Below are 13187 nucleotides of genomic sequence, written 5' to 3' on the forward strand. Positions count from 1 at the left end.
ATACAACTCAAAGTTTTCTCCATTTCAGTCTTTTAATATATTCAATGAAAACATTCTCCTATAGGTTATCCTTCCTTACCTGTTTCATTAATCAATTCCAAAATGCATAGCAATAACTAACACTGCCTACATGAATATCGCTCGGCAATTACAACATGCTATCTTGTCATACCTTAGTAACTCTACCAGAGAAGGGGGAGAAACAGTTATCATTATCAACATGGGCATATAATGGAAATTAATGAAAGGGCCTGTGTACAGATGTTTTTGATTTGTAGGTGTGCTGGGAATATTTACTATTCTTTCTGCACTACATATTTACAGAACTAATTTATTCCCTCGAACTTTCCTCATTTTTTAACACTGCACATGCAGTTTCAGGATACCAGTGAAGGTCTCACCCATCTGCCTAGGCAGAGTTTTGCTCACTCCACAAGATGAAGTTTCACCAAAGCATTGTGAAAAGAAATAAGCAATCAGAATAGAGGAATTATACTCGCAGTGTTTCAATTATTCATAACTAATGTATCTTGACAATTCAGACTGACAACTGTAAAGACATCACCACACAGCCCATGCTAGAGAACTAATACCAAACAGGATTAGTGCATACCTCACAAATTTTGTCTAATGAAGGAACAAAGTAGTCATCGCAGACAATTGCCAGAGCATAGAACATGTACACGGTCTGTGGGAGACAGAAAGAAAGAAGATATTAGGGTGAGTGCAGTTCGAAAAAAAAAATCACATTTTTCTAAAGTAACTGTTGCAAGGTGGCGTATCCATATTCTGACTGAGATAGTTCCGAGCAAGGCTATTCCTGATCACCAAATTGCCATCGGATGCTTCTATCTGTCTTACTGCACCAGCAAAAATTAATTCTTTTGGAATGTTCGTACTGAAATGTAGGCAGTAGCTGAAATTGCACGGAGCTTGGGCAGAATAAGGCAGGAAATTCATGGAATATTTGTAACTCACAATTACAAATACAACCCACTTAATGTCAACAGAATATTACAAGAAAATTACCCGTATAAAGGGGCTTACATTAAACCCACCCTAATTCCATACAATGCCCTAATGCACTGGGCTGGTGAAAAGATATCAATCTTAATTTTGAAGATTTCAATTAACACTGCAACAGAGAAGAGTTCCAGAGTTTCAGAGTGAGGTGCTCCCTGCCATCACCACAAAGCAGCCTAGCTCTGAGATGTACGTCAACCTCATTTCAAGTGACAGAAGTTCAACCGTGCAGACTTCTTAGCTCCTCACCCAACAGGATGTTGCTGTTGAAGTACTGGAAATATCCCTAACTCAGTTCAATAGGCGGTTTTAATCTGTGAGTGCCGGTACACAATTTCAGGCTGGGAATTAATTAGCTTTTGTGCTTCTTTACATTCAGGTAGTTAATATTGGAGGTAATGGCATTCGGGAGGCAAGAACTTTCTGGGAGCTTGCAGCATTGCAAAGGGGGCATCTGGATTGCAGAAATCCTAATGGCATGAAAGAGGGAATTAAGGCGCAATTAACCAATTGCTTGTGTCACAGCTGAGACGCTCACTGTGGGTGAGGATTCCTCACAATGCATGGCAAAATTGGTCCCCACTTTCCCCACCCCCTTACACAATTGGGCACATTTTGTTGCAGATGGCAAGTCAGAAAATTGGGCAGCTCAACCTGTAGTGTGGATGAGTGACTGCAAATGGACTGGATCTTTAACTGCACAAGACAGGGCAGTTTAAATAGAGAACATACGTCTCACTGGGAGCACCATCAAACTCAGCTGCAATGTTCCCCACATTCCAAACAGCTTTTATACATTCCAGGACAGAAATTTTGTTCTCAGTTTAACGCACTAAATGCACACAGTAGTAACTTATGCAACTAACTTGCGTTGATGCATCTGGCAGACTAAATAGGGGACAAATCTCTACCTCTCCCATCCATTAAACCGGGCAACTGGGAGAACTCCTGGAAGGCTGCCAAATCTGGCAAATCTCCAGAACAGGTAGCCAGGAGCCACAGAGAGGATCAGAAAAATGTAATTCATTTTGTTGCGTGTGCATTTTAAGAAATAATCACGCCCCATATATTCATATACGCTGACAATATGTATCACTCTGACTCACTGTCGGCAGATCTGTCAACTGTGCATGAATAAACATGCAATAATAGATTTATTTAAAGGCTATCAATCACTCAGTAATTATAATATTGGAGCCAAACGGCGACAATGTCACTAAGTTTTGCAACACAAGAAAGGGCATCTCCAACAGCAGCCATTAAAAACATGAGAAAGCTGACAATTGTCTCTTCAATATCAATACAGACTCCTGCCTCCCCCCCAACAACATCTTACAAATCCACAGCCTCTGCCAAATGCGTGGGACACCACCAGCCAGAACATGCTCGCCATGCCACACACCACCCTAACTTGGAAACGTTCCTTCACCGTCACTGGGGCGAACCCCTGCATTGTGGATGCAGCGATTCCGCAAGGACTGCAGTGGCTGAGGAAGGATGTTCACCACCACCTTCAAAAGCAATTGGTGATGGGAAATCAAACGCTGGCTCAGTCTGCACAGCCTGCAATCCTTCAGTCAATAATAAATAAAACATGTATTCTTAACACTGTGGGAAAATGCAGATCTGTAATAATTATGTGCGTCAGTGAGAGAAGTTTCTGAGATAACACATCCTTTCTTCTCCTCTGGCAGAGTTTTGGGATTGTGGAAACCTGATTCCACTCTTGTGAGTTCCAAGGTGACTAATAAGTCAGAAGGCAGACAGCCTGTGAGATGGTCTTAGTTCTGCCCACACCCCAGTGGTCTGCCCCTCCCACTACCCACTTTGGGCTAGAGGCTCCCAGAGTGGAGCTGCTGCATGCAAGATAGGTTTCACCACATCTTTGAACTCATTTTCTTGTCCAATTGGTAATCTGCTCTCCAAAAAGAACTTGGACCAGTGTCCATACAACCTTTGTTCGCAATGCAAAGATCAAGTTACCCTTGCTCCCCCTCAAAATAATAAACTCCTACGCAATCTTCTACAGCAAATTTCAACTGTGAATATTGACACCACTGCCTGGGTCACATTCCCCATCAAACACACTTGTGGTGAGTGACTGGGCTTGATCTTACAGACAAGTTGGTTGACCAGTCTCCACCCACTGCATAGCTGGAGGACCCCCTCTGTCTTTTATGGAGTTGCAGCTGTGGTCTGGGTCATACATTCTGTTTGCCGCTTCCTTTGGCAGGGGGTTCTTGATTTGCTTTGTCAAGTTCAGAGACATCGATTGCTTTGAGGGGCTATTCTCTATCGGCATTGGACAGTTCTGGGCTCATTGAGAATCTATCATCCAAATTCACTGAGTCCAGCAGACTGGTGCATTAGAAGTAGGGGAAGTATTAATACTTCAGCAGGGGAGCATGCACTCAGTGGCTATTTCATTAAATACCTCCTGTACCTAATAAACTGGCCACGGAGTGTATGTTCGTGGTCTTCTGCTGCTGTAGCCCAGCCACTTCAAGGTTCAACGTGTTGTGGGTTCAGAGATGCTCCTCTGCACACCACTGTTGTAACACATGGTTATTTGAGTTACTGTCACCTTCCTGTCAGCTTGAACCAGTCCGGCCATTCTCCTCTGACCTCTCTCATTAACAAGGTGTTTTCACCCACAGAACTGCCACGCACTGGATTGTTTGTCTTTTGCACCGTTCTCTGTAAACTCTAGAGACTGTTGTGTGTGAAAATCCCAGGAAATCAGCAGTTACTGAGATACTCAAACCACCCCATCTGGCACCAACAATCACTGGCAAAGTCACATGGATCACTTTTCCTCCCCATTCTGATGTTTGGTCTGAACAACAAACTGAACCTCTTGAAGATACCTGTATTCTTTTATGCAATGAGTTGTTGCCACATGATTGGCTGTTTAGATATTTGCATTAATGAGCAGGTGTACAGGTGCACCTGATAAAGTGGTCACTGAGTGTAAGTCTCTCATCTATCAGCCTGGAGGAGTCAATTGATACTCAGATCTTGGGTGAAGTATTACATTTAAAGTCAGGCCTGCCCCGTGGTCAGTGGAGGGGAAACAAAGTCAGTGACATATTTACAGTCAATAGTCCCTAGGATCAAGGCGAGTTTCACTGCTTCCTATGCTCATCTAGGTTTGGGAGAAAACTCCTCTTCACTTGCACCCTGCAAATGGTGAGAGGACGCCTTCTCACTGCCGGAATTTAGGTAAGTACTAGCCCCTCAGTCAGCACAAATAGTTGAAAACACATACGGAAGCACACACAAAATGCTGCAGGATCTCAGCAGATGCTGCTTGACCTGCTGGGTTGCTCCAACATTTTGTGAATTTCCAGCATCTGCAGAATCTCTTGTGTTTAACACATACTGCAGGCTCCTTGGTCCCAACACTAGTGCTGTTACTCATAAAATAATTACAGAATGGAAAATTTTACATTGCACAGTGATAGAATCTGACCCTTGGATTTCTTATAGTCAATAAATCTGTTGACACTGCAGTCTTGCTGTGCTAAGGAGGTCATTCAGCATGCTGTGATGCTTAGACTGTGCTTTCCAGAAATCATACTTCCCAGCCGCTGCACCACCACACTACCCCAACAAACCCTCTGCAAATCTTTCCTGTTCAAGTGTATATCTGATTCCATTTTTAAAGTTACGATCCAATTCGCTTCCTCTAAGATAATGCACTTGAGGTCATAGCCCTGAATAAAATGAAAATATTCATCTCGTTGCTGGCTTCCTCACACCTTCTTCTTCCATTATGGAATGATTTCTGAGAGGTGTATATGAAGCTGCTTTATAAATGTGACTCCATCCTATCTGTCAGGCAACATAATGAGTAACTACAGATGAAAATAACCACTTCTGTTATCCATTTAACTTCATGTTTACTGACAATCTAGTGTCTCTTGCAGAAGCTCCACACATAGTAGAGAGAAAATTGATTTCTGGTGCTTCATCAAACAACAATGAAAAGAATATGATTTTTTCCCTCTTTTGTGGAAAATATGTAGCAAATTAGTGAAATCAAGACACTTAAAAGTATTAAAAAACATTCCTCAGAAATCAGAAAATTTCAGATACTAATTTTGGTTTTTGAGTAACTAATATGAAAGCAAAATGTCAGCTGATGGTGTAGTGGTATCAGCACCAGACTTCGAGGCGAGTGGTCCTGGGTTCAAATCCAGCAGGCTTCTTGCATGCTTTTCACCTTTGCTGGGTTGAGCATTGAGCTTGCAACCTGACCTTGCAAAAAAACAGTCAAAATGCTGAAGAAACGGCAACGTTGCCGCCTGATGTACCACAAAGCAGAGAGGAGTAACAAAACAAAATGAAAGCCAAAGCACACGATCCCCATTTTGGAGATTTTTTTAAAAACAAAGCTTATCTTTAGGTCTTATCAGTTAGAGTTGATGAACTTGTCAGTTCAGCACCGTCCCCTCGTGAACCTAAGTTCACTCTTTTCACATTACTGAAGCCAACTTTTTTGCCTTGGTCGTGCTGTTTACACAGTGACATTGGTTTCTTCTTGAGTTCTGTAATCATCCTGCATAATTTGTTAACATTGTTGTTAACATAGAGTAAATCCCAAAGTAGTAAGCCCCTGATGTGCATAAATGAATTAACTGCCCTTGATCAGGAACCACTATCAGCTAAGCATAATCGGACAACATAGCAGCAATTGATTAGTCAATTAGCTGGAAAGTGTAAGTGCTCCTCAAAGTTTTTCAGGATACCCAAGGCCTTGCCTGCAACCAACAAACTCGTCTTCAGATTTCGCCAGTGCTTGTTACACCACTTTTAAAATGTAAGTGGCACTTTGTTGGCTGGTGTCAAAGGTGCCCCTTGAAGCACTTTGAACACCGGCATCACATCCAGCTCACTTAACTGTGACCTGAGACTTGACTTTAGTTGGGTTCTGGGCTTCCCAGTTAGGGTAAAAGTTGTGCAATTGAGCTAGAAGTAGACCAAAGTGGAATTCGCTCCCAAAAATCGCAACTGAAACCCTATGGAAACATGGCAAGGTGCACAGATCCTGCATGACCTACCGCCGGAGCACAGCTGTCGGACAGCCAGCTGGCTGGACATCACAAGAACTCAGGGAAAAGTTTGCAAAGATTCCTTTTAAAAATCCTAATTCGATAATGAAGTTGTTTTCTCTTGGAACTTGTTACCATATATTGTGTGGCTAACTTCCTCTCTGAAACTTTTTTGGGAAGTTCAATAGATGCCATCTCTTTGAAGTGGAAGCATTTGTACATTATCTTGTAATCTCTGCCCTAAATTGCCCGAGACAGTGGAAAGTTCCCTTTCCTGTTTTCAGATGTGTTCAGAGGCACCAATACTTCTCACTCTTGTAGTCCCACTCACTGTGTATTTTTATCAGTTTGTTTTGATTGTTAATCAATTCGCTTTTAAAAAGGCAATTTCATTAATTTTACAGTGACCCCCTTTTCGCATGTCACATCTTCTTGTAAAGAGACTTTCAGGACATCTTAATAATTTTCCAATAATAAAGCAAGATAAAACTATTATAATGCAACGTGGGAAAGTGTGTAAAATGTGTAGGATGTTTGGACGGATAACTGCCATCTGCTGAAAAGTACAAGGAAATTATTCTTCTAAAAAAATCAGTGTTTCCATTATTAGAGCTCCTTTGATCATGTTAATTAAATTAAGTGAAAGCATGTACAAATCTGTGAGAAACAGTATGCTCTCCAGCGATAAGCTTGCTGCCTTCTTTTCTCTACACAATCACTCTCATCTTATAGAGAGAGCTTTGCTGTTGGCAGAAGGGCAGCTTCAAGACGCTGTCTGAGTTAATGCTCCCAAATGCCCTGAGTGGGGGAAAAAAAAACTAGATGTTTTATTTTTATTCCTTCTATTGACAGGTTTTTGCAGGATGAGACCACCATTCACCTATTTCTAACGGAGGAGAAAATTGGGATGGTGGCTGGGAGACTGATTTGGGCCAGGCCAAACAAAGGTGATAGATATCTTGCTCAGATGGGCATTAGTAACCACAATCCAGAAGTTTCATGGCTGCCATCATTCTTTTTCTTCAAAAAATTCAGATCCATTTAAGTACAGTATTTAACTTCAATCTCCACTTCTGCCAACTCTTACCTCTTACCACTGGATCAATGGAACTGAACTACAGCAGCCCATCCAGTAACTTATCATGGCCTTTCAGGAAAGATAAAAGTCTGATTGATGGTCAGCTGACACATAACAGGGCAGAGTGGAAGGCGGCCAAGAGGTCACAGAGAGAGATGCGGGGCAGGCAGTGCCCAAGACTCTGTGTAGCATGCACTTGGAATGGCTTGCATTCATGTCCCCAACCAATTGTTGCACCTGTCTCAATTTGAGGGCCATAACTGTGAAAGCTCAAGACACATCGTGGGATTTTACAACCAGCAGAGCAGAGAAGCATTCTTTCTAAAACACAAGATCTGAAATAATCAAGCCAGGCTACAGCATAGTATCAGGATTTCAGATTTCTGTTGTGTTCACTATCTCATCGTTCCAGCAATACTATTTTTTCCTCTCTTTGTTCTGGTTTATTTCTCTCCACGTTCATTTCCTTTAGCTACACCCACCACCTTCTCTCCCCTAGCACCATCAACTGTGTCATCCATTCTCTCTTGAATGCCATCCTATCACAGATAGCCACTTCATTGCCCTCTCCTTTCTAGAACACAGAACACTGTAGCACAGTACAGACCCACAATGTTGTGCCAAACATTTAACTTATCTAACCCTTCCCTCCTACACAGCCCTCTATTCTTCTATCATCCTTGTGCCTACCTAAGTGTTTCTGATATACCCCAAATGTACCTGCCTCTACCACCACCCCTGGCAGAGTGTTCCATCAACTCACCATTCTCTGTGTCAAAAAAATTATCCGTCATTCTATCTAAACTTTCTTCCAATCACTTTCAAATTATGTCCTCTCATTTTAGCTATTTCTGCCCTGGTAAAAAGCCTCTGGCTATCAACTCTATCTATGCATCTTTATCATCTTGTACACCTCTATCAAGTCATCTTTCATCCTCCTTCGCTCCAAAGAGAAAACCCTAGCTTGTTCATACTACCCTCATAAGACACGCTCTCTAATCCAGGCTGCGTCCAGGTACATCCCCTCTGCACCCTCTCTGTTGCTTGAAAGATGTCTGCTTCCTAACGAGTCCAGCTTTCATGAAGAGTGATTGAACGAAAGCATTAACCCCATTTCTCTCTCCACACATGTTGCCTAACCTGCCATATAACTTCTGGATTTCCTGTTTCCACATCAATTTTTTCATGTCAAATATCAAGTTGAATGAACAAAAATCACTGGGCCATCCTTCATCATGGTGTCCTCCAAACAAGCCATTTATAAATATAAACATTGAACTGTAAGCCTTTGATGGTAATTTCATGATGCATCTCTCACTTCCATAGCATTTCCACTCATCGTGTTGCTACGGTGACTCCCATGCTTGATCACGACAGGCTTGGTTAAAATGGCTGATTCAGGGGGATCCTGCTACCATTATGAAATGACTGCTTGGATGCATGAATCTTTCTGCAAAGTCTTTCTGGAGGGCTGCTAAACACGGGATATTTCTCAGGGCGTTAAATTTAATGCAATTGGATGGAAAGAAGGATTCAAAGTCTTGGAGGCTGCCCTGCAAACACAAAGGTCACCTATTAACCTGGAGAGCCTCATAAACATTGCTTTTCTTAGTATATCAGTTGATAACTATGGGAAGGGAGCCAATGTCTCTGAAAGCCTAGATAAGCCAAAGATCTTTCCAGCAATTCCCTCACCCCTCGATTGTAACTTGGCACTCTTGCTCTGGAGGTCCCCCAAGTGCCAGGGCTTGAAACCTGCACTGCAGGGCTTAATGAACATGGATGCAGTGAAACGCCTATAATGAGGGTGTCTTCATCTGGGCTGGCAGGGTCCTCTCAAATATTCTTCCCTGGGGTGATAACCATTGGAGTACGCAAGACCTGATAACCAATGCAAACACACAGCCATGCATGAATCTGTGCAGACAGGGAAAAGGTGACATCTTGCCAATTAGCTAATCAGAGGGAGTTCTTTGTGTCCATGTGGTGTGGGGAAATAGTGCACATGATGGCCTGTACTAGACTGGATGAAATTCTGAATGAACATTTGCAGAATGGTGCAGCCTTGGTTATTAGGCCCATTATGTCTGTCTTGGCTCTTCAAAACAGCAGTTAATCTTAGACCAGGTGTTTGACAACCTCCAAATGAAATCCTTCCAAATTCCATGGCCAATTGTAAAAACTTCCAGAGAATATGAATCCACCACCTTTTAGATGGAGTACAAAGCTTGGGATAAATTAATATGCTACTATTATCACCTCACATTGTTAAGCCAGTTATTTTGCAATGCTAACCCAATTAGAGAAAAATCACTTCCCACTCTATGAGCAATGCAGTACTTCAGAACTACCAATGGATCTTAGGAAATGTGATTGAGAAACTGGATAGGATGTAGAGTCAATACTTAAAATGATGCTCTGAGAAGAAAAAGTCAGCTTGTAAAGTGCCTGGTTTTGGCCTGAACGTTTCTGTCATTCCTCAGAAACCAAGGCCAGTGAGTGGCAAACATTACAGAAATTCCCACATTGTCACTATGGCAGAGTGTCATTCAGATCTAAGGTCATTCCAACTGGAGAAGAAGCAGAGAACTAAGCTAAAAAAAAAATCCAGGCATGTTCAGTGTATAATTCTAACCTTCCCTCTCTTGGCTGACTCGCAGCAAAACTGACCTCTGCACTGACTCCCTCTTTGTAATTTCTTTTCAATAAAATAGAAGTACCTTAAACAAAACGGAATGAATGTCAATTTATCGCAAAGGTCATGTAACTATAACTCTTTCTCCATTTACCTATGAGAATATGGATGTTTATTTAATTCACATTCTCAAGGCAGGATAAAAACACATGGGACTGAGATTTCCACGATGGTACAGAGGAGCAAAGGTTGGTCTTATACATGAAATCAACACCAGCACACTTCAAGGATTCGTGTTTAGACCACCGCTCTACTCTCTCTGCAACCATGACTGTGTGTCTAGGCACAGCTCTAATGCATCTATCAATTTGCCAATGGCACAACTATTGTCAGCAGAATCTCAGGTGGTGTGGTGACAAGGAGGTACACAGGAGTGAGATAGATCAGCTGGTTGGCGGTGTTGCAACAACAATCACTAAGACCAAGGAATTAATTATGGACTTCAGGCAGGGGAAGTCGAGGGAACACACACCAGTTCTCATTGGGGATCAACAATGGAAACAGTGAGCAGTTTCAAGTTCTGGGTGTCAACATCTCTGAAAATCTATCCTGGGCCCAACGCATTGGTACAATTACAAAGAAAGCACAACAGCAACTATATTTCATTACGTGTTTGAGGAGATTTGGTATGTCACCAAAGGGTCTCGCGTATTTCTACAGATGTACAGTGGACCACATTCTAACTGGTTGCATCACTGTCTGGTATGGAGGGGCCACTGCACAGGTTTGGAAAAACTTGCAGAAAGTTGCAAACTCAATCAGCTCCATTATGGCCATTGGCCTCTCCGGCAACAAGGAGCTTGAAGACACACACTCAACATTTTACAAAGAGCTTCTTCCCCTCCACCATTAAGTTTCTGAACGAGCAATGAATCCATGCACACTACCTCACTATCTTATGTTGCTCTTTTTTCGCACTACTTACTTAATTTTATAATATATATATATGTTCTTTTTAATTAATTTATTTTCTTTAAGAAAACTCTTAAAGAACAAAAACAAACTGAGAAAATTGCCAGTGTTTCCTTTGTTTGGAACACTATGCTACTTAATTGGGGCAGGAGACTTGCATCAGTCGTGTGCACTTGTATGGCTGTTATACCATGCTTAGAGCAGTTTTAAAAAATAATATCAACTGCACGTATTTGTGTAAAAAAGGAGTGATTTTTGTCACTGATAGCTGGAGAGAAATAAGTAGTAAGACAATTCAGAACTCTTTTGCTCACTGCTGTATCAAGCATTCAGGCTTGGAGATGCCAGAAGTGGTTGGGAAGTGAAAATGACACCATTTCACTACATCAACAAATTTGGAACTATGAAGAATTTGAAGGTTTTGATAACCTTCTTGAACGTTACAATGGAAATGAAGATTTGGAGGATGCAGTTGTTCATAGCATTGTTCGAAGGCAGTTTATTATTGGCACAAGGTGTCTGCACTGATTTTGTTCATTGTGTACACTGGATGAATTCTCTGTCAGCAACTATTAGGTACTGTGGTACTATTGGTAATGTATTAATTTTTCTGTGTTTCATTTAAATACACAATTTGTTACTGAGTTGGTCTTTTTTTTTAATACCTTTTTAATTATTTCCATGAAACTTCGGCTAATTTGGCAGCCACTTAATTGGGCCTACAAATGCCTGGTCCTGACATGTTCCACTGAACTGAAAACCATTATATATATCCATCCCATTATATTTAATAGATTTTAAAATTTTGTACTACAATGTACGGCTGCCACAAAACAATAAACTTCATGCCATGTGCCAGTGATGTTAAACCTGATTTTGATTCTGGGCTGCTCTGGTCACAAATTGATCAAATATGAATCTCAAAGCATCAATCATACGAGAACAGGCTTTGCAATGAAGGATGATTTCTTCTCTAGTAATTCCTCTGCTTGTTGGGCACGCCAAGGGCTCAGCCTAAGATTCCAGCTTGGATTTGTAAGTCTAGGATCTCGGGGCTCTGGAGGCGGGCAGATCGAGGGTTGGTATCACGGCAGGAGACCCTTGTGTCAGCGGTGGAGTTGGAATATCTACAGCAGTGTGCCCGGATCTTTGGGCAGAGCTCAAAAGAAGTGGCGTAACAGATTTTTAACATCATAAACCAACTATTTGTTTGTTATGTGTCCCTGCTCGCTGTGAAAATGAAGACACCTCTTTCTCCCTTATTAGGAAGGGAGAGAGAGCGTGTGGTATGTTGAATACTGGGTGAAACGAGAAGTTTTTGGGGTAACTGCAAGTCTGTGTCTTTGCTGTTGCTTTGCTTGTGTTAGAGTGGTGGGTGCCGATGCTTTTTTTGCCGGGGGGGGAGAGGGGATTGTTGCTTGCTGCCGCTTACCTGCAGGAGAGAGGGGAGCTGGGGGGGCACTTTTGGGTTCTAACTTTCAACTCTCATTCATTCTTTGGGACACTCCTCTGTTTTCGTGGATGGTTGCAAAGAAAAAGCATTTCAGGATGTATATTGTATACATTTCTCTGACATTAAACATTTAAAACCTTTGAGCTCTCTCATTCGGGAGCCTCGAGTCTGCACAAGTGACTTTACAACATCCTCTGCATTCTACGTAAAGACGACATCCATCATCAGATGCCACCTTCTCACAGCTACCAGTGGGCAGGAGGTACAGAAGCCCGAAGTCCCACACCACCAGATTCAAGAACAGCTACGGCCTTTCAACCATTCTGTTCTTGAACCACGCAGCACAACTCAAATCACGACCTCACTACTGCAACACTGTGACTACGACCTCTTTCATCACTTTCCACTGAAACGTATTACTAAAAAAATTCCAGTTGTATTCCTTCTTGTAAAACAATTAGGTGTCATTTATGTTTAACTGATGGTGTTCTTGTGTATGCTTTTTATAGTGATGCTATGTGCCTGCGATGCCTGTGTGCCTGGCAGGTAAGGAGATAAGGTGAGAGAGGGAAATGGGAATGGGGAATGGTGAAGGGTGGGGGGGGGGGGGGGCATGACCAGAAGTTTGAGAAATCGATGTTCATTCCATCAAGTTGGCGGCTACCCAGACAGAATACAAGGCGTTGCCCCTCCAAGTGCGAGTGTGGCCTCATCGCAATGGCGGAGGGGGCTGTGCAATGGGATTGGGAAGTGGAATTAAGATGGGTGGCCATTGGGAGAGCCCACTCTTAATGGGAAGTAACTAAAATCAGTGGCCTCTAGTAGATATGTAGGAGGACTTGCAGTACTTCATCTGCCTAGAACTTATTTTAAAGATTTATGCGGCATTCTGCATGATGTCCAAAAAACCCAACACTCTAAAGATGAAACATAGGAAACAATTGAGCTGTCATATGGCACTAAAGTTAAATA

General features: G+C 42.2%; 1 protein-coding gene and 1 long non-coding RNA gene across 3 annotated transcripts in view; one reads left to right on the top strand and one right to left on the bottom strand.

Moving 5' to 3' along the window:
- slc24a3 (solute carrier family 24 member 3) overlaps positions 1-13187 on the bottom strand; it is a 324655-nt gene that overhangs the window by 117593 nt on the left and 193875 nt on the right. The window contains exon 4 of the mRNA XM_059986300.1: positions 614-688. Within this exon, the coding sequence (XP_059842283.1) occupies positions 614-688 (75 nt within the window). The remainder of the gene's footprint in view (positions 1-613; positions 689-13187) is intronic.
- The window catches only part of LOC132403058 (uncharacterized), a 28735-nt gene that overhangs the window by 11118 nt on the left and 4430 nt on the right, over positions 1-13187 (top strand). For both annotated transcript variants that reach the window (XR_009515174.1, XR_009515175.1), the window contains exon 3: positions 12725-12761. This is a non-coding gene — a long non-coding RNA (uncharacterized LOC132403058). The remainder of the gene's footprint in view (positions 1-12724; positions 12762-13187) is intronic.

The sequence above is a fragment of the Hypanus sabinus genome, chromosome 12, assembly GCF_030144855.1.
Source record: "Hypanus sabinus isolate sHypSab1 chromosome 12, sHypSab1.hap1, whole genome shotgun sequence".
In the NCBI taxonomy this organism is placed as follows: Eukaryota; Metazoa; Chordata; class Chondrichthyes; order Myliobatiformes; family Dasyatidae; genus Hypanus; species Hypanus sabinus.